The sequence below is a fragment of the Trachypithecus francoisi genome, unplaced genomic scaffold (assembly GCF_009764315.1).
Source record: "Trachypithecus francoisi isolate TF-2019V2 unplaced genomic scaffold, Tfra_2.0 Contig01579, whole genome shotgun sequence".
NCBI lineage: Eukaryota > Metazoa > Chordata > Mammalia > Primates > Cercopithecidae > Trachypithecus > Trachypithecus francoisi.
The window spans coordinates 3,723,687-3,744,323 of NW_022681442.1; the positions used below are offsets into that span (position 1 = coordinate 3,723,687).

General features: G+C 46.1%; 2 protein-coding genes across 2 annotated transcripts; one reads left to right on the forward strand and one right to left on the reverse strand.

The window, feature by feature from the left end:
* Window positions 1-1,292: 1,292 nt before the first annotated feature.
* On the reverse strand, window positions 1,293-4,838 carry FOXI2 (forkhead box I2). The gene is made up of 2 exons (XM_033178493.1): window positions 4,232-4,838; window positions 1,293-3,499 (listed from the first exon to the last, which is right to left on the reverse strand). The coding sequence occupies exons 1-2, from the start codon at window positions 4,788-4,790 to the stop codon at window positions 3,054-3,056; spliced, it is 1,005 nt and encodes a 334-aa protein (XP_033034384.1). The 5' UTR covers window positions 4,791-4,838; the 3' UTR covers window positions 1,293-3,053.
* A 187-nt stretch (window positions 4,839-5,025) lies between these two features.
* LOC117064229 lies at window positions 5,026-6,477 on the forward strand. The gene has a single exon (XM_033178499.1). The coding sequence runs from the start codon at window positions 5,104-5,106 to the stop codon at window positions 5,797-5,799; it is 696 nt and encodes a 231-aa protein (XP_033034390.1). The 5' UTR covers window positions 5,026-5,103; the 3' UTR covers window positions 5,800-6,477.
* The last annotated feature ends 14,160 nt before the right edge of the window (window positions 6,478-20,637 follow it).

Here is a 20,637-nt window from a genome sequence, read left to right on the forward strand (position 1 = left end):
TTCAATGTAGGGGATTATCCCCATTGGGGATAATTTACCCAGTGACCAAATGTTTCTAGGGCAGATTACAGTTTCCTGTATTATTATTCTCTTTGATTTTCAGTCACTAGGAAATTCCACTGCTGCTTGGCAATACAAAGAATTCCTAATCACCCGATATTTTGGCATGTTTTAATTGTCTTTCACTTCTGAACTTTGAAGCTTGCTCCTATATTTGAAACTACTCAGTGCCACCAAGTTGTTTATTTGTACTAAAAGTTGGATATTCTAATGGCATACTGCCATGTGCCTATGCCATGATGCAGAGGTATTCCTTTTGTTGAAGTCTCACGATTACTTTTGGAATTGGCTGCAGGATTCATTATTTCAAAGGCAAAAAAAAAAAAAAAGAAAGAAAGGAACAGGGCAGGGGAGCAGATGGGGTCTGAGTGCCACAGTGGACTCAGAGCCCTGGAATCAGAGCACCCTCCTAGCCTCCTGGCAGCAGTGCCCTGGCCGGACCAACAGGACCCGGTCCTTCTGCTGCCTGCATGCAGTGAGCTCTAGGGACTATGGTCACATTCACCAAGCCCTGGCCAGAAGACAGTATTTAACCATAAAGTGACCACAAGCTGCATTGCTCTGTTTTCTTGTTTTGATTTCAACAGTTTCTTTGCTATGAGAAAATGTTTCTTTGGGATAATGAGTCTGAAGCTGACTGTGCCATGCTTGAGCCTATGAAATGCATTTTGGCCTGGCTTCCCGTCTCCTAAACACATCCAGGCATGCGGGCTGTTTTGGAGGGGAGAATGGATTCTGTTTGGCATCTAACCCCACCCATGTCCAAATACCTTGCACTGCTGGAAGTATTTTTAACCAAGCTTTTCTCATGAAGATTTCATCTATTTGCTTATACTATTACCTACTAATGGTATAAAACTTTGAATAAATGAGCAACTTTCAAACGGTAAAAAATGATCTTTGGGCAAACAAACCAAAACTTGAAAAATCTTAAATTTTTCCCCCCAATTTTAGCATAAAAACCATTGTTAGAAAAAAATAAAGCAGCTTCCCAACTAAGTCTAGGAGTCATGCAGCCATGACGTTCCATGTTTACATCCATACGTGTCAGCCAGTTTTCTTGAAGCTCCACTGATCTTCCAGTTGTCCACTGTATTTTCCGATTGTTGTCAAATTTAATTAGAAAATGTTCTTTCCAAGTTTCCTGCAAGTTCAGACTCTGAAATGGGGATGTTGGTGATAGCAGTGGAATTCTTATACAAAATAGCACACACATGCAAGCTACGTATATTGGTCTTTATTTTTAGCATTTTATTCTATTAAAATAATTCAAGGTATAATTTTTAAAATGTATAAGCTAAGGAATTTCTTTTCCTTTCCTGGCCTTCTTTAACTGTATTACATATGGGCAGTGGCCCCTCAAGAGAGATGGTGGGTTGGTTGTGAGTTTGGTTAGCCAACATCATCACCTTCCACACAACTGGCGCTCTGCTCACCTGCCGGTGGGGGGCAGCAGCCTAGATGCCACACGGAGTTAGGAGCCACTGCTGATGAAATACATGACCAGGCACCAGGTTTATCCCAACTCCTGGCTCCTTCTCTCCATGTTCCCCTGCCTCCCTCCTTCTCCCTCCCTCTCTGTCTTACACACACACACACACACACGCCTCACTCTTCAGCAGGGCCGTGATGAGTCAGCTCTAGGGACAGACAGGTGCACTGCTCTCATTTCCAGCACTGGTGGCAGCAGCAGTGAGGGGCGCTGCGGGCAGCTTAGGAATACCTGTGTGGCTGGGGCTTAGGGTTGCTAAACCAGCTGTCCGACTCCAAACTAACAGTATCCTCTCTCCACTCTCTTCCTGGGAAGGCCCCCTCCCATCCTTCCCCAAAATGCAGGGAAGATGGGTACTCCCCATCAACAACAAGATGGGTACCCCCCCACCAACGCGCCCATCTCCAGGGAGTCCCAGATGCCACAACGACTCAGAGCATCTGACTGGGGCACTTAGGACTTCTGAGGAGTACAGAGGCCAAAATTCCTCTTCCCAGTGACTGGGGGCTCCTTGTGCTTCACAAAGATACCATGTCTAAGAACGAACCGGGTGGGGCAGGGTTCAATTTACACAAGCTGCTGTTCAGGAGCTCTGAACACAGGCGCAGCTTTGGCCCATACTGTGGGTTTGGAGGGGAAAGAGACCAAAACAGGTGTGTCCTTTCATGAGCCTGTGTGAGTGGGGTGGGGTGGCACAAACCTGGACCCTCGGGGAACTCCTGGGTGCTGGGCACCGCTCCTGTGGTCAGTGATGATGGGGCCCTGGGGAGCTGCCTTGTCCTACAGGGGGGTCATCAAGGACCAGAGCTGAGTGACAGGGGAGGGAGCTGGTATCCCAAGGGCGTTTTCTGCTCAGGCAGCCCTTCTCCCTCTCACCACCGGCAGTTTCAGCCATTAGCAAGACCTTCCTTACACAGGACCCAATCCCAAAAGTCTCAGATCCCCTCATTGCAGGCTCCTGGCCCACCTGGACCCCACCACTGTGGCTGCTCCTGAGCTCTGTCCTCCAGCCCCTGCAGCAGCCTCCCTGAAGCAGGAGGGAAGGCCCTGAGCCAGGTGACCCAAGCTGGGTGGAGGTGGAAAGAGCCCCCACCCCCCGGGCCGCTCTGGCAGCCCACCTTCCTCCCACCTGCTCTAAGGCGCTTTGGAATCAGCCAGCCTGCTTGGGAAACGTTGGAGCTGAGCGCCAACCGAGCCGCCCCTTCAAGGCAAATCCCTGGAGAGCACAGGTTCTGGAGGCCCAGGAGGGATCGACTTAGAGGCAGAGCAGGGAAGCTCTGAAGGTCGCCTGGGTGAGGGGTGCACAGCAGACGGGCCACCCACCCCGAGGCCCAAGAGCCGCTCAGCCCAGCTCCCTGCTGGCCAAGCCGCCCCCGGCTCTGCGCGTCCTCCCAGGGCACACAGGCCTTCGGCGCCAACACGTGGGGATGTCACCAGGGGAAACCGGAGGCCTGAGCTCAGCACCTTTGGACACCGCACCCGGCTAGCCTCCAGCGTCCCTTCAAACTTCGGTCTCTTCCCGGCTGTAGAGGAGGTGACTGACGCGGAAGCCAGTGGCGGCGGTCTGGTGGCCAGAGGCGAAGCCAGGCGAGGGTCTAAGGGTCTGGGAAGCGTGGACGGCGACCGTCGGCGGCGGCCTCCCGAAAGAAAAGTCGCCCGCCAGGCCCCCGGGGAAGGTACCAAGGCCGCCCGCCAGTGCGTTCATAGCCGAGGCGAAACCGGAGAAGCAGGTGGCGGCCTCGGGTGCGGATGGAGAGGGCGAAGCCTGTAGGTCCCGGCAAGCCGCGCCCGGGGGCTCCAGCGCGGGCGCCTCGGTCCGTCCCTCGCTTCCGGCTCCCGAGGGCGAGGCCACGCTGGCTTCAGCTCTCCTCTTCCTCTTTCTTCGGAAGTTCCCGTTGTCAAACATCTTCTCGCAGTTGGGGTCCAAGGTCCAGTAATTGCCTTTACCTGCAGAAGAAGAAACAGCCCAGTTCAGAAAGTTCGAGCTTTGACGGACCCGTGGTGTGAGCTAGCGAGGAGGTCAGCTTCAGAAAGATCTCCCGCTGGCCCTTGCAGAGGGTCTGAGCCCTCGCCCCCATCCCACCCTTGACCGGCACTGTGTATCCAATGGGCCTCCACAGCCGGACTGGGAAGAAAGTGGCAATCCAGAAAGGAGGAGGAAGGGAGCCTTGGGAAAGGCCGAGACCCGCTAAGGTGAAGGAAGGCCTGCGGGAAGCGAACCGTGGGATTCCGCCAGCCGCTCTGCCAAGGACATCGCAGACCACGCCGGGTCCCCAGGGAGGCTCCAGAGCTTTCCAAATGGGCATCCTATTTGTTTTGCCTATCCTTGGGGTAGGCGCTGTCTTCCCCACTTTACCGGGTAGGGCACTGAGGCCCAGGGAAGTTGAGTCACTCCCAAGGTCACCCAGCGTGCTGGCTCTCCCGCTTCTTCCCCGAAGGAGCGCACAGAGATTGAGAGCCCCGGGACCGCCGCACTGTAAACGCGGGCCTGTGGGCACTGCCACTGTCTGAGAACTTGTTCATGGCTAATCACGTCTCCCCCTTGTCTCTCTCTCCCGGGTATCCCCAACGCGCAGGGAGGAATGAGGTTGTCCAAGGTCGCTGCCACCCGCCGAGTGCCCGCAGCACGGCGGAAAGACCGGGAGTCCTAGACGGAGCAAGCCGGTGCGCCGCTGTTACCTGGGTCGTCCTCGTCGCGGGGCACCTTCTTGAAGCAGTCGTTGAGCGACAGGTTGTGGCGGATGGAGTTCTGCCAGCCCGCCTTGCTGCGCTTGTAGAAAGGGAAGTTGCCAGCCACGTACTGGTAGATCTGGCTGAGAGTCAGCCTCCGCAGGGGCGCGCTCTGGATGGCCATGGCGATGAGCGCCGAGTAGGAATAGGGCGGCCGCACCAGCCTCAGCAGCTCCTGCTGGCCGGAGAGGCTCAGCCAGGAGAGGTCGGCGCCCGCCAGGCCGCCCGGGGCGCCAAGGAGCGGGCCGGGAGCCCCGTAGCTGGGGGCCGCGTAGGGCGGCGCGGGCCCGGGACCCGAAGCGTAGGACTTGGGTTTGAGCGCTGGCGCATTCACCCACAGGCGCTGGCCCCCGCCCACCGCGCCCAGATCACTATGCTCATAGCCCGGGGGGTGCGCGGTGGCCCGGGCCTGGCCGGGCGGGGCCGAGGAGGGACCCAGGTCTTTGCAGTAGGTGGCCATGTCCACCCGCGCCCGGGTCTGGGCCAGCGGTGCCGCACCGAAACTCATGGGCGACCCATCCAGCTTGGCCACCAGCAGCCCCGGGGTGCGAGCAGCCCGGCCCAGCCCTCCGCCCTTTAAACACCGTCGGGGCCAGAGCCCATGGAGAGTGACGGTGGCGAGCCCCTCCCCTGGCAGCCCTGGAGGAGTGAAATTCTTGTCCTCGCCCCGGTGTCAGTTTTCCGCCCCGCCCAGGCCTGACACGTCCCCGACCGGACGCCCCTCTGATTCCCCCTTCCTCCTTTGTGCGATCCGTCCCGAGTCCACAGTCGCTCGCGGTCTTGGTTGCAGGGACCCTAAGTCCGTAGCCTCGTCTGGTTTCATGGGCCCCGCAGCCCCGACTTCCCTGGACGGTACCACGACTCCTCAAGGCCCCCAGGGCTCTGGCTTGGGAGCCCCGTCCAGTGCGCGGCCCCTTTTCTCGCCTGGGGACATCTTCCCCCAACGAAACTCGCCTCGCCGGGGCCCCTGGGTTACCCGGGACTTGGGGCTAGGGGTAGAGAGCAACTACACTGCTCAAGAGATCGCAATGAAGTCCGTAGATCTCCAGGCTAGAGCCGCAGAGGGAGGTGGCGCGGTGGAGAAAGAGGGGCTGGGCATGGACAGTGGCCCTGGGGTCGTCCGGATTCCTCGCGCCCTCAACGCGCGAAGGCAGTGGACTGACATCTGCGCCGAAGTCGCGCGTACCCCAGGGAGGGTCTGGACCCTGGAAATCTCGGACGCCGCAGCCGTCCAGGGCAGTCATCGCTTTTCCCAAGCCGGGGAGTCCGGGGCCCCGCAAGGTTTCTCGGCGCTGTGGTCTCGGGAGCGCAGTGCGGAGGGAGCCAAGCTCTCTGCTGGGTGTGGGAGGACAAGCCGAAAACAGGGACGTCTCTGCAGTGCGTCCGACGCCAGCCGTCCTGTCCTGCTGCCTCCGGGGGATGCTGCAGCCCGGGTTCTCCCGTCCCCCCACGCTGCCCGGCTCTCGGCCTCCCCTGGTCCCCGCGCTGTGGGGTGGAGGAGGATGGACCCAGGCTGACGCGCCGCGCTGGGCTGGGTACCTGGGAAGAGCGCCCGCCTCCCGGACTCCGAGTCGGGCACCTGGGAGAAAGGCGAAAATTCAGGCCTGATGCTCAAGGCTTAGAGATGAGGAGACCTCCCCATCCCTCCAAATTCCTGCCCGCGGTGTTGGGGCTGACCTCCTGGAAGCTGGCCTCTCCCTGGGTATTCCCCAGCGTTACGCGGGGCTGTGGATCTAGTTTCAATTCATTTGAAAAACAAAAGGACCAACCCTCCTGACTTTTGGCTGTGGAGGAGGCTTTTAGGTTGGGGCCAGCGGTTCAATCGATCCAGGAAAGAGTTTGGGTTTGGGGATTAAAGGGCCCGGTTTGAGTCAGCGACTTACTGGTGGTGCAGCCCCTAGGCCTCCCAGATCGTAGTTTCAAATTTTATGTAAAACAACTAATTTATAGAACAATTTAACAAATGGTGGAAAGAAGTGAGAGACCCTCTGTTGGAACGTTGGCCTCTCCCCTTAGAAGTGAAGCCACTTAGGAAGTGGTGGGTGCACTGAAGGCCGTTCCCAAGCAGTGAAGAGAAAAGAAATACCCCGAAATGATTCTTTGAGGTCGGCTCTTCGGCTGGACTCTGCACCCCTTTTCCTTCCCCCTTTCCTAAAGATTTCTAATTTTTCTGAAAGGAATGCTAGTTATGGGGGTCCCAGGTGCCTTTTACGAAGCCGCCCTCCCCTTCATCCCCATCGTTGACCCAGCGGTTGCGGAGTCAACGGGTGGGACACGCCTCTTCTTGCTTCTCAGGTGGGCACAGTCTATTGCTTCCACCCAAAAGAGCAGCCAGTGCCGTCTGGCACTCAGCTTAGCCACTTCCAGTGCCCCTTCAGTGGAAACCATGCTGTGTCTGTAGATGTGACCAGTGTTTTGGTGACTACCTCTCGAAGAAAGTGTCTTTCCCTCAGCACATGTGTGGCAAGCACGACTTGGATCCTCTCCTTATGGTGCAAACCCATATCAGCGCCTGTAGACACCCACTTTCCTCCCATAACACCCTTCCAGAGCTTGCCAGAGGGTCTGGGATGGCTCCACACCTTCTGGAATTTTGAAAAAGCTGCTGATTAGGATGCAGTTTTTGAGTCCGTGCTTGATGAGGATATACAGAGGCTGCACAGCTCTGCCTTGACCCAAGTCCTCCCAGAGAGAGTGAGAAAGTGGGAGCTGCAGCCAGACGGCAGGGCCACCGGCATGGCAGGTTCTACAGGAGTCCGCCTGGCCGTCCCTGCTTTCTAGCGGCTGTCATGAAGTACTGGACAAAAGCAGCTGCTCCTTGTCAGGGATGTCGATTGTCCAAGGTTGTGTGTGTAGAAGACACCTGTTTTGGTGGAATAACACGATGATTTGATAGGAAGAACTAATTTTATCTGCAGTTAACTGCACTACTGTGAGAATAAAATCAGAGATGTTGAATTTTAAAGACTAGCTTAGGTCATCTTTTGCAATGTAAAGGAATTTAAAAAACGGACATCAGTTCCTTCCAAATTCTCTTGAATTTTAATAGCCTTTCTTTCTGTAAATACTACAACTCTGTAACACTCGTGAGTTTCAGGACCTCTAAGAAAATCAAATGAAACTTCCTGTAATTTCCCTCAATTATACTTTACAGAAATCATTAAAATTTGTGCCATGGATATATATGTCCATATCTTTTTCACCATTCTTTGCTCTCTGAGCCCAATTTCCATCTTCCATCTCCACTGTAATAGTTTCCTTATCTTTCAACAGACTGGACTCATAAAATGAATTTCAGTAGAGGGACTGCAGTCATTTTGGGGGAAAATGTGTTAATCCTTAAATGGTCTTGCATGGAACTTTGATCAGAATTTTCCAAGAGAAAAAAATATCTCGGGAAAGAAATAACAAGGAAAAAGATTGTGCCCAGCCTGAGAGTCCTGCTGGGGTTCTCTAAACAGAACAGCCCTCCACACCCGCCTCAAGCCTCTGATCCATTTCTTTCTCCTTTATTTTCAAAAGTGATCCCTGCTGCCTACATGGAAGATAAGTCTCCCCAGCATTCCACCTTTCAAACTGCCAAGCTGACCTGCAGCTGCACCTACACCTGTTGCTGGGGGCACCTCTTCTCCTTCTCCATCATCAGGCCAGTCTCTCCTGGGCAGGACTGGGACTCAGGTGCACACCTGGGATGCAGCACTTAGGGGGCACTTGCTGGCAGGGCCTGGAAGAGACATTGTGCCCTTAGTTCTGTTCTCACACTTTTCTCAGGGGCCTCACTCTGTGATCTCCTCCTTTCTCTTCTCCTTCCCATCAGCATTTGCAGATCTCAGTTCTCTCCATGGCAACAAATCTCTTCAGCCCACATCCCTTTTGAGGTGTCTTCAGGTCTTCAGAAGCCTGGTCTCCGGTGGCTGCTGCCCCAACCTCCTCTCTCAAGAGTGCACTCTTCACTCAGTGCAGACAGCCATCCGCTCCCATGACTCAACTGAAACTGTTCAGGCACAGGCTCCGGTGGCCTTGGTCACCCTAAATCCAGTGATGGTTTTTTACTCCTCATTTTTCTTGACTTGCAGCAGCTCGTGATACCCGCCAGAATCAACACCTCTTTCTCTGGCTGCTTTTCAGCACTGTTCATCTAGCTGGCCTCCCCTTCTCTGGCTTCTTCTCAGGCTCTGAGCTGGCTTCCCTTGCTCTGAGGCTGGGGTTCTGCAGGGCTCTGTTCTGGGCCCTCTTCTTCACTCCCGTGACTTTAATTTCTGGCCTTTGATTCAGGGTTTGTCAACCTCAGCACTATTGACATTTGACAGCAAAACCTTTGCTGTCCTGTGTGTTGTGGGATTTTTTACTCCTGCTTTCTACCTGCTCAATGTGGATAACGCCTGCACTATTATGGCAACCAAAAATGTCTTCAGACATGGCCAAGTGTCCTCTGTGGAGCCAAATCACTCCACTGGAGAACCCCTACATTAACCAGTGATCCCCCATTTTTATCATCCATTTGGTTGTCTTCCTTTCAAACTCAACATGAAGAGGAATAATTCATTATCTTCCACTCCAAAACCTGTTTATCCATAGTATCTTTGTGGATGGCAACATCACTTACTCAGTTGATTGAGGCAAAACCTGGGAGTCCACCTTGACTCTCCCTCTCCTCCCTCCCACAACTAATCAGTCAGCAAGAAGTCTTTACGCTGTGTCTAAATCATTTCTCGCTAATCCAAAGCCCATTCCTCTGTCTTTCAGGATGATTGCAACAGCTTTTAGTAGATCTGCCTTGCTGTCTATCTTGTCCCTCCCAAATGTTATCCACACTATGGCCAGACTGACCTTTCTAAAACCATGGTGGGAAGGATTCCAAGGATGACACCCAAGATTCCCAGATTACTCAACCAAACACTAACCTAGGTACTGCTGTGAGGGGATTTTGCAGATGTAAAGTCCCAAGTCAGTTGACTTTAAGATATAGAAGTTATTCCAGTGGGCCTGACCCAGCCAGGTGAACCCTTTAAAAGCAGAGTTTACTTTGGCTGCCAGTAGCAGCAGAAGTCGGAGAATTCTTTTTTTTTTTTTTGAGATAATCTTGCTCCATTGCCCAGGCTGGAGTGCAGTGACACAATCTCAGCTCACTGCAACCTCTGCCTCCAGGGTTCTAATGATTCTCCTGCCTCAGCCTCCCAAATATCTGGGATTACAGGCGCTTGCCACCATGCCCGGGTAACTTCTGTATTTTTAAGTAGAAACGGGGTTTCACCATGTTGACCGGTCTGGTCTTGAACTCCTGACCACAGGTGATCATCCCACCTTGGTCTCCCAAAGTGCTGGGATTACAGGAGTGAGTCACCGCACCTGGCCAGAAATCAGAGAAGGATCTGATGCACTGTTGCTGGCTTAAATATGGAGACAACAGGAGGAATGTGGGCAGCCTCCAGGAGCTGAGAGTGGTCCCAGCTAACAGCCAGAGAGGAAACAGGGACTTCAGTCCCACAGCCAAAAGGAAATGAATTCTGCCAATCACAAGAATAACCCTGGAAGGAGACCCCAAGCCCGAGATGAGAGCACAGTGGCTGACACTTTGACTTCAGTCTGAGCAGAGAACCCAGACATATCCTGCTGGACTTCTGACCTACAGAACTGTGAACTAATAAGTGAGTATTGCTTTAAGCCACTAAATGTGTAGTAATTTGTCACAAAGCAATCAGAAACTAAAAAACAAATAGGGTCATGTACCCTCCAGGCCAGACGCTCCCCTTGTCTCAGAAGATTCCCACTTCTCAGTGTGACTGAGCCTCCCCAGGACACGGCTCTGCCCCTATAGCCTGAGTTCTCATCCTCCCCCATGTGGGATCCCAAGCAAGGTGTGCTTGCTGACATTTACAGCTGATGTGCAGGAATTAACGTGGCTGGAGGAGTCTACTTAGTACTTTCAAACTTTCAAAATGTAGAGAGAGCTCAAGAGGCTTTTGTCTTAGAATGGATCATTTGCAACATCCGCAGATACTCTCCTTGACTTTTTCAGTTTTTTTCTTTCAAATTGTGTTGCAGGTTTTGGAACTTTATGTAGACTTCTGGTTTCTCACATTAGAAAGGATCAGGTCAGGGGCTACTGTGGCCAAGAACTTAGTCTGGAGATACAACCAGATCTTGGTTTGAAGTTGGGCTCCAGCAATGAGATCCTAGGCCAACCATTCCATCCCAGAGCCTCATTTTATCCCCTGCCTGTGAAGTGCTTTGACACAGTAAGTTTCTCAGTTAGCACAGGCATACTCTGTTTTATTATGCATCACAGATACTGTGTTTTTTACAAATTGAATCATTGTAGCAATCCTAACTCAGAAAAGTCTATCAGCACCATTTTCCCAACAGCGTGTGCTCACTTCATGCCTCTGTGTCACATTGTGGTAATTTTTGAAATATGTCAAACTTTTTCATTATTATTAATCTGTGGTAGTAATCTGTGTTCAGCGGTCTGTGATGTTACTACTGTAATTGTTTTGGGAGCCATGAGCCGTGCTCATATAGGATGGTGAACTTAATAAATGTTGTGTGTGTTCTGACTGCTCCACTAACCAGCCATTCCCATCTCTGTCCCTCTCCTTGGGCCTCCGTATTCCCTGAGACAAAATAATATTGAAATTAAGCCAATTAATAACCCTACAATGACTTCTAAGTTCAAGTGAAAGGAAGAGTTGCAAATCTCTTACTTTAAATCAAAAGCTAGAAATGATTAAGTTTAGTGAGGAAGGCATGTTGAAAGTTGAGACAGGCCAAAACGTAGGCCTATTGTGCCAAATAGTTAACCAAATTGTGAATGCAAAGGAAAAATTCCTGAAGAAAATGAAAAGCGCTACTTCAGTGAACACATGAATAAGGATAGGACACTATCTCATTTCTTTTTATGACTGCATAGGATATTGTGAGGATGAAATGAGGCAATGCATGCAAAACACTTAAGCACATGTATTACGTACTTTATGTATAGTATTTATTGGTATTCTCTCTCTGTCTCTCTCTCTCTCTCTCTGCCTTTCTCTGTCAATCATTCATTGACCTAGAGAATGAATCCTATGTTTAAAGTTTGGCTCTCTATAAGTTAAATACACTCTTCTATTCATATATGTTATCTATATTCTTGATACCAAACTGAAAAAAGACTTCACTTACAGTATCTTTTCTCCAAATATATGGTAGTGCCCATTTACTAGGAAAAACTTGACTGTACCAAAATACAATATTTAAGAGTATCCCATGTAATTGATTTCAAAACTATTTTAAATTATGTATATTTGAACTTATATTCTAGACATTAAATTTAAATTTGTAAATAATTGCTATATTTACTTCATCTCTGTTTATGTATGTATTTTGTGGTTGGAGCCTTTACAAATATAAACTTTTAAATTTTTACCCTTAAGCACTTAGGCATCCATCTAAAAAAAGTGAAGACCTTCTCATGCATAATCACAGCTAACAAATCAGCAGCAGTCCCTAATACTATCTTATACACATTTTATATTTCAAATTTTTAAATTTTCTCTAAATGACTTCATGCCTTTTTTTTCCAAATCAGAATCCAGTGTATTTATGAGACTGCTTGTGTATTTGTCATGTTCATTATATTTCTTTTATTCTAGAAGAGCCCCTACCCCCACCTCAAATTTTTTATTTATAAAAAAAATTGTGGGTACATAGCAGGTGTGTGTATTTATGGGGTACATGAGATATTTTGATATAGGCATGCAATGTGAAATCAGCACTTGGGTAATGGGGGTATCAAATGGGGTATCCATCCCCTCTAGCATTTATCCTTTGAATTACAAACAATCCAATGGCATTTTTTATTTTTAAATGTACAATTAAGTTATTATCGAATATGGTCACTCTGTTGTGCTATCAAATAGTAGGTCTAATTCATTTTTTTCTTTTTTCTTTTTCTTTTTTTTGTATCTGTTTACTATCCCTACCTCCACTCAGCCCTCCATCACCCTCCTCAGTCTCTGGTAACCATCCTACTCTCTATGTCCATGAGTTCAATTGTTTTGATTTTTAGATCCCACAAATAAAAGAGAACATGCAATGTTTGTCTTTCTGTGCCTGGCTTATTTCATGTAACAAATCATCTTCAGTTTCATCCATATTGTTACAAATGACTGGATCTCGTTCTTTGTTATAGCTGAATAGTATTCCGTTGTGTATAAGTACCACATTTTCTTTATCCATTCATTTATTGGTGGACACTTAGGTTGCTTATAAATCTTAGCTATTGCAAACAGTACTGCAACAAACATAGAAGCACAGATATCTCGTTGATATACTGATTTCCTTTCTTTTGGGTATATACCCAGCAGTGGGATTGCTAGATCACATGGCAGCTTAATTTTTAGTTTTTTGTGGAGCCTTCAAACTGTTCTCCATAGTGGTTGTACTAATTTACATTGCCACCAACAGTGTACATGGGTTCTCTTTTCTCCACATCCTCACAAGCATTTGTTATTGCCTGTCTTTTGGATATAAGTCATTTTAACCAGGGCAAGATGATATCTCATTGTAGTTTTTATTTACATTTCCCTGATGATTAACGATATTGAGCTCCTTTAAGCCTGTTTGCCATTTGTATGTCTTCTTTTGATACATATCTATTAAAATCTTTTGTCCATTTTTAAGATCAGATTATTAGACTTTTTTCCTGTAGAGTTGGTTGAGCTTTTTATATATTTTGGTTATTAATTCCTTGTCAGATGAATAGTCGGCCAATATTTTCTCCCATTCTGTGAGTTGTCTCTTCACTTTTTTGATTGTATCCTTTGCTGTGCAGAAGGCTTTTAACTTGATGTGATCCCATTTGTTCATATTTGCTTTGGTTGTCTGTGTGTGTGGGGTATTGCGCAAAAGATCTTTGCCCAGACCAATGTCCTGGAGATTTTCCTTAATGTTTTCTTGTGGTTGTTTCACAGTTCGAGGTCTTAGGTTTAATCTTTAATCAATTTTTATTTGATTTTTGTATATGGTGATAGATAGGGGTCTAGTTTCATTCTTCTGCATATGGATATTTAGTTTTCCCAGCACCATTCATTGAAGAGACTGTCTTTTCCCCAGTGTATGCTCTTGGCATCTTTGTCAAAAATGAGTACACTGTAGGTTGTGCATTTGTTTCTGGGTTCTGTATTCTGTTCCATGATCCATGTGTCTGTTTTTATGCCAGTACCATGCTGTTTTGACTACTATAGCTCTGTAGCATAATTTGAAGTCAGGTAATGTGATTCCTCTAGTTTTGTTCTTTTTGCTTAGGATAGCTTTGGTTATTCTGGATCTTTTGTGGTTCCATATAAATTTTGGGTTTTTTTTTTTTTTTTTTCCTATTTCTGTGAAGGCTGCCATTGGTATTTCCATAGAGATTGCAGTGAATCTGTAGATTGCTTTGGGTAGTATGGACATTTGAACAATATTGATTCTTCCAATTCATTAACATGGAATATTTTCCCATTGTTTGGTGCCCTATTCAGTTTCTTTCATCCGTGTTTTATAGTTTCTATTACAGAGAGCTTTCACTCCTTTGGTTAAGTGAATTCCTAGGTATTTAGTTTTGTGTGTGGCTATTGTAAATGGGATTACTCTTAAATTTCTTTTTCAGACTGTTCACCATTGGCATATAGAAATGCTACTGATTTTTGTATGTTGATTTTGTATCCTGCAACTTTACTGAGTTTGTTTATCAGTTCTAATAGTTTTCCTGTGGAGTCTTTAGGTTTTTCCAAAAATAAGATCATATCATCTGCAAACAAGGACAATTTGACTTCTTCATTTCCAGTTTGGATACTTTTTATATCTTTCTCTTGTCTCATTGCTCTAGAGAGGACTTCCAGTACTATGTTGAATAACAGTGGTGACAGTGGACATCCTCGTTGTGTTCCAGATCTTAGAGGAAAGGCTTTCAGTTTCTCCCCATTCAGTATGATACTCTCTGTGGGTCTGTCATATATGGCTTTCATTATGTTGAGCTATGTGTCTTCTATCACCAGTGTTTGAAGGTTTTTATTATGAAGGGATGTTGAGTTTTATCAAATGCTTTTTCAGCATCAATTGAAATGATCATATGGCTTTTATCGTTCATTTTGTTCATATAATGTATCACATTGATTGATTTGTGTATGTTGAACTATCCTTGCATCCCAGGGATAAATCCCTCTTGGTCGTGATAAATGATCTTTTGAATGTATTGTTGAATTCAGTTTCCTAGTATTTTGTTGAGGATTTTTGCTTCAGTATTCATCAGGTATATTTACTTGTAGATTTTGTTTTATGTGTCTTTGTTTGGTTTTGGTATCAGGGTAATACTGGCTTTATAGAATGAATTCGTAAGTATTCCCTTCTCATCTATTGTTTTGAATAGTCTGAGTAGGATTAGTATTAATTCTTCTTTAAATGTTTGGTAGAATTCAGCAGTGAAGCCATCAGGTCCTGGGCTTCTCTTTAGTGAGATACTTTTTATTATATCTTTGATCTTGTTACTTGTTATTGGTCTATTCTGGTTTTGCATTTATTCTTAGTTCAATCTCGATAGGCATGTCACTAGGAATTTTTCCAGTTCTTCTAAATTTTCCAATTTGTTGGCATATAAATGCTCATAGTAGCCAATAATAATCATTTAAATTTCTGCAGTACTGGTTTTAATGTCTCCTTTTTCTTTTCTGATTTTATTTATTTGGATCTTCTCTCTTTTTTTCTTAGTCTGGTTAAAGGTTTGCCAATTTTGTTTAACTTTTTAAAAAAACACCTTTTTGATTGGTTGATCTTTTGTATTGTTTTCTTTCATTACAATTTCATTTCTTTCTGCTCTGATTTTTCTTATTATTTTCTTCTACTAATTTTGGGTTTGGTTTGCTCTTGCTTTTCTAGTTCTTTAAGATGCATCATTTGAAGTTTTTCTTCTTTTTTGATGTAGGCACTTAGAGCTATAAATGTCCCTTTTAGTACTGCTTTTGCTGTATCCGATAGATTTTGGTATGTTGAGTTTCCAATATCTTTGTTTCAAGACATTTTTCAATTTCCTTCTTAATTTCTTCATTGATCCACTGGTCATTTAGGAGCATATTGCTTAATTTCCATGTATTCGTATGGCTTCAAAAGTTCTTTTGTTATTAATTTCTAGTTTTATTCCATTGTGGTCAGAGAAGATGTTTGATATTATTTCAATTTGTTTGAATGTTTTAAGACTTGTTTTGTAACCTAACATATGGTCTGTCCATGAGAATAATCCATGTCCTGAGGAAAAGAATGTGTATTCTACAGTTCTTGGATGAAATGTTCCGTAAATATCTATTAGATCCATTTGGTCTATAGTGCAGATTAAGTCTGATGTTTCTTTGTTGATTTTGTGTCTGGAAGACCTGTTCAATATTGAAAGTGGGGTGTTGAAGTATCCAGCTATTATTGTATTGGGGCTTCTCTGTCTTTATCTCTAATAACATATCCTTTATATATCTGGGTGCTCCAGTGTTAAGTGCATATATATTTAAAATTGTTATATCCTCTTGCTGAATTGACCCCTTTATCATTATAGAATGACCTGTTTTGTCTCTTCTTACAGTTTTTGTCTGGAAATCTATTTTCTATAATTTAAGTATAGTGACTTCTGCCCTTTTTTGGTTTTCATTGGCATGGAATATCTTTTTCCATCCTTTTATTTTCAGACTATGTGTGTCTTTATAGGTAAAGTATGTTTCTTGTAGGCAACAGGTCTATGGGTCTTGATTTTTCATCCATTCAGCCAGTCTATGTCTTTTGACTGAAGAGGTTAGTGCATTTACATTCAATGTTATTATTGATAAATAAGGACTTTTTTCTGCCATTTTGTTATTTGTTTTCTGGTCTTCTATTCCTTCTCTCTTTTCTTCCTTTTCCTGTCCTCCTCTAGTGAAGGTGATTTTCTCTAGTGATGTGATTTAGTTTCTTGCTTTTTATGTTTTGTGTATCCATTGTATGTTTTTTGGTTTGAGGTTATCATAAGGCTTGCAAATACTACCTTATAACCCATTATTTTAACCTGAAAACACCTTAACATTATATGCATAAACAGACAAAAATAAGTCTAATGAAAACTCTACATCTTAACTTCTGTTTAACTTTTTGTTGTTTCTATTTATATCTTATTGTACTGACTGTGTCTTGAAAGGTTTTTGTAGTTATTATTTTTGACTGGTTCATAATTTAGTCTTTCTACTTAGGATAAGAGTAGTTTCTGCACCACAGCTTCAGTGTGATAATATTCTGTGTTTTTCTGTGTACTTACTATTACCAGTGAGTTTTGCACCTTCAGGTGATTATTTATTGCTCATCAATGTCCTTTTCTTGCTGATTGAAATACTCCCTTTAGCATTTCCTATAGGACAGGCCTGGCATTGATGCAATCTCTCAGCTTTTGTTTGTCTGGGAAAGTCTTCGTTTCTTTTTCATGTCTGAAGGGTATTTTTGCTGGATATACTATTCTAGGGTAAAAGTCATTTTCCTTCAGCACTGTGAATATGTCATACACTCTCTTCTGGCCTGCAAGGTTTCCGTGGAAAGGTCCTGCTGCCCAACACATTGGAGCTCTGTTGTAGGTTATTTGTTTCTCTTCCCTTCTGCATTTAGGATCCTTTGCTTAATCCTCGACATATGGGAGCTTAATTATTAAATGCCTTGAGGTAGCTTTTGGGTTAAATCTGTTTGGTGTTTGGTTTTCTTGATTAAGTCTGCTTGGTGCTTTTGGACTTGGATATTGACATCTTTCTCTCAGTCTGGGAAGTTCTCCGTTATTATCTCTTTGAATACATTTTCTACCCCTATCTCTTTCTCTACCTCTTCTTTAAGGACAATAACTCTCAGATTTGCCCTTTTGAGGCTATGTTCTAGATCCAGTAGGCATGCTTCATTTTTTTTTTTTATTCTTTTGGCCCCTCTGACTGTGTGTTTTCTAATAGCCTGTCTTTGAGCTTACTAATTATTTCTTCTGCTTGATCAGTTCTGCTACTAAAAGATGCTGATGCATTCTTCAGTATGCCAATTGCATTTTTCAGCTCCAGAGTTTCTGCTTGATTTTTAAAAATGTTTTCAATCTCCTTGTTAAATTTATCTAATAGAACTCTGAATTTCTTCTTTACGTTATCTTGATTTTCTTTGAGTTTCCCAGTTCCTAGTGCTTTATATCCTTCATTTGGAGAGGTCATGTTTCCCTGGATGGCGATGATGCTGGCAGATGTTCTTTGGTGTCTGGTGACTCAGGAGATAGGCATTTGTTGCAGTCTTCACGTCTGGGCTTGTTTGTAGTCATCCATTTTCGGAAGGCTTTCCATATATTTGAAAGGACTTAGATGTTGTGATATAAGTTGCATCTGCTTTAGGGGGCATTCCAGACCAAGTAATGCTGTAGTTCTTGCAGACTCGTAGAGGTACCACCTTGGTGATCTTGGACCAGACCTGGGAGCTTTCTCCGGATTACCACAGAGACTCTTGTTCTCTTCCCTTAATTTTTCCCACACATACAGAGTCTCTCTCTCTCTCTCTCTTGCTCTCTCTCTCTCCACTCTGAACCACCTAAAGCTGGGGGTGGAGTGACACAGGAACCCCTGTGGCCACCACTACTGTGACTGCACTGGGTCTGGTCCAAGGCCTGCTGTAACCACTCCCTGGCTACAGCCTATGTTCAGTCAAGGCCATGGGGTTTTACAATCAGCAGGTGGCAAAGCTAGCCAGGCCTGTCTCCTTCCCTTCAGGAAGGTGAGGTCCCCCAGACCTTGGGTGGGATCAGAAGTGCCACTGGGGAGTCAGATGCCGTTGTAGAGTCAGGAACTAGAGTCAAAAACTGTAGATGTCTACCTGGTGTTCTACTGTATTACAGCTGAGCTGACACTCAAACCACAATACACAGTCCCTCTGGCTCTTCTCTCCCCTTTCCAAAAGCAGAGGAGTCTCATCCTGTAGCCTCTGCCACCAAAGTCCACGAAGAGTACTGCCAGACTACAGCCCATGTTCCCTTAAGGCCCAAGGCCTCTTAAGTCAGTTTGTTATGAACGCTCCCTGACCCAGGACTTCCCCTTCAGGGCAGTGTACTCTTGCTTAGGGCAGGTCCAGAAATGCCATCCAAAAGTCAAGCCCTGGAGTCTGGCACCCCAAGAGCCTGCTTGGTGCTTTACCCCCCTGTGGCTGTGCAGGTACCTAAGGTATAAGACAAAGTCCTCTTTACTTTTCCCTTTGCTTTTTTCAAGCAGGAAGAGTTTGCTCCATAGCCACCACAGCTGGGAATGTGCTGAGTCTCACTCAAAGCCTGCAAGCCTCAGAGATTGCTGATGTAGTACCTGAGTTTCACTGTTGGTTATTCTGGGCCCAAGGGCTCTTCAGTTAGTAGGTGATGAATGCTGGCAGGATTGGGTCCTTCCTTTCAAGACAGCAGGTTCCCTTCTGGCACAGAGTGTGTCTAGAAATGCCATCTGGGAGGTAGGGTCTGGAATGGGGGCCTCACGACTGACCAGTGCCCTATCCTGCTGTAGCTGAGCTGGTATCCTAGATGCAAGACAACGTCCTCCCCAGTCTTCCCTCTCCTCTCCTCAAATGGAAGGAAGGGGTCTCTTGGAGCCTCCGCTGTGCAGGCTGGGGTTAGGAGAGGGGCGATGCCAGCACTCCCTTGGCTGCCCCAGCTGGTGTCTCAGTGTGCCATGTGTCCCCTCAGTCCACTGTCTCTGGGCCTAATTCCGCACTAGGACTTGACTGAGAGTTGCAGTTCTTATGGCCTAGACTCCCTTTCAAGTTTACTTGGAGGCACAGAGTGCTGTAGCCCTCAATGGCAGGGTTTTCAAGCACTCAAGTTTGGTCCCCTGGGGTCGGTAATTCCCCTCTGGCTAGGGCTGGTTTAAATGCTCCCTCCGTGGGCAGGCATCAGCTGAGTTTTCTCCAGGTTTCCTTTCTGCTCTAACAGCACAGCACTGAGTTCAACGCCTCACAATTGCTGTGCCCTCCACTCCCCGGCACCCAGAGAAGCTCTCAGCACCATGCCACCACTGCCAGGAGTGGGGGGGTGGCATCGACAGCTCAGGACTGTTTATTCTATCTCTTCAGTGACTCTGTGAGTGATATGAAGTTAAATCCACGGACTGAGTACTCACAGTGTGTCCAGTCATCACCCCCTGGACTAGTGATTTTTGGTTCTTGCGAAGGTGTTTCTTTCTGTGTAGATAGTTAACTGGGTGTCCTTGCTGGGCCCAGGCTGGTGAGGGTGGGGAAGGCGGGGACAATCAGTGGAGCTTTCTATTCCACCATCTTGCTCCACGTCTGTCTCAAACTTTTTATTTAAATGTGGTGTTTTATTCTTTTTTTTTTTTTTTTTGAGACAGAGTTTCCCTCTTGTTGCTCAGGCAAAATGAGTTAATTTTTTGAAAAGAGCAGTCCACTCAACTCATAGAAGGTCCCACAATCTGGGTTGGGTGTGGTGGCTCATGCCTATAATCCCAGCACTTTGGTGAGGCGGGTGGATCACTTGAGGTCAGGAGTTTGAGACCAACATTGTGAAACCCCGTCTCTACTAAAAATACAAAAATTAGCCAGGCGTGGTGGTGCATGCCTGTAGTTTCAGCTACTCAGGATGCTGAGGCAGCAGAATCACTTGAACCTGGGAGGCAGAGGCTGCAGTGAGCAGAGATCGTAAAGCGCCATTGCACTCCAGCCTGGGCAACAGAGTGAGTGAAATTCCGTCTCAAAAATAAGAGTCCCACAATCTGAAACTGTCTGATTGTTTCCTTCTAGGGATGTTTCACTTATTACCCTATCCTCTGGATTTTCTAGACACTGAAAGTTTAGTCTATCAAAAATAAAATCAGATCAAGTAGGACAAATTTAAAATTTTATTGTCATTTAAAACTACAGATCGCAATCCAGGAGACTTCAAACCAAGTGGTGGGAAGTTCACTGTGTAATTAGCAGTTTCCACAGAGTTTAAGGAGAAAGTATTTTGAAATTTTTTATGATTGGCTAGAATATTTTCTTTTTTTGAAAGGCAAACAGAGTTGTTTTAGCTAATTTGTTTATAACTGTTTGATTTAATTTCACTGAATCATGCTGACAAGGCCATAAGACTTACATCTTGTATTTCATTTATGATTAGAACTAGCATTTAGGGGAAATCAGGATGACTTAAAGTTTTGATTACATGGTTATGGGCAGTTGGCTTTAGGTTATCTCTAACCTGTGGTCTCTATTTTTCTTTTTCTTTTTTTTTTATTTTGAGACAGAGTCTCACTCTGTAGCCCAGGCTGGAGTGCAGTGGCACGATCTCAGCTCACTGCAACCTCCACCTCCCGGGTCCCAGTTCAAGCAATTCTCCTGCC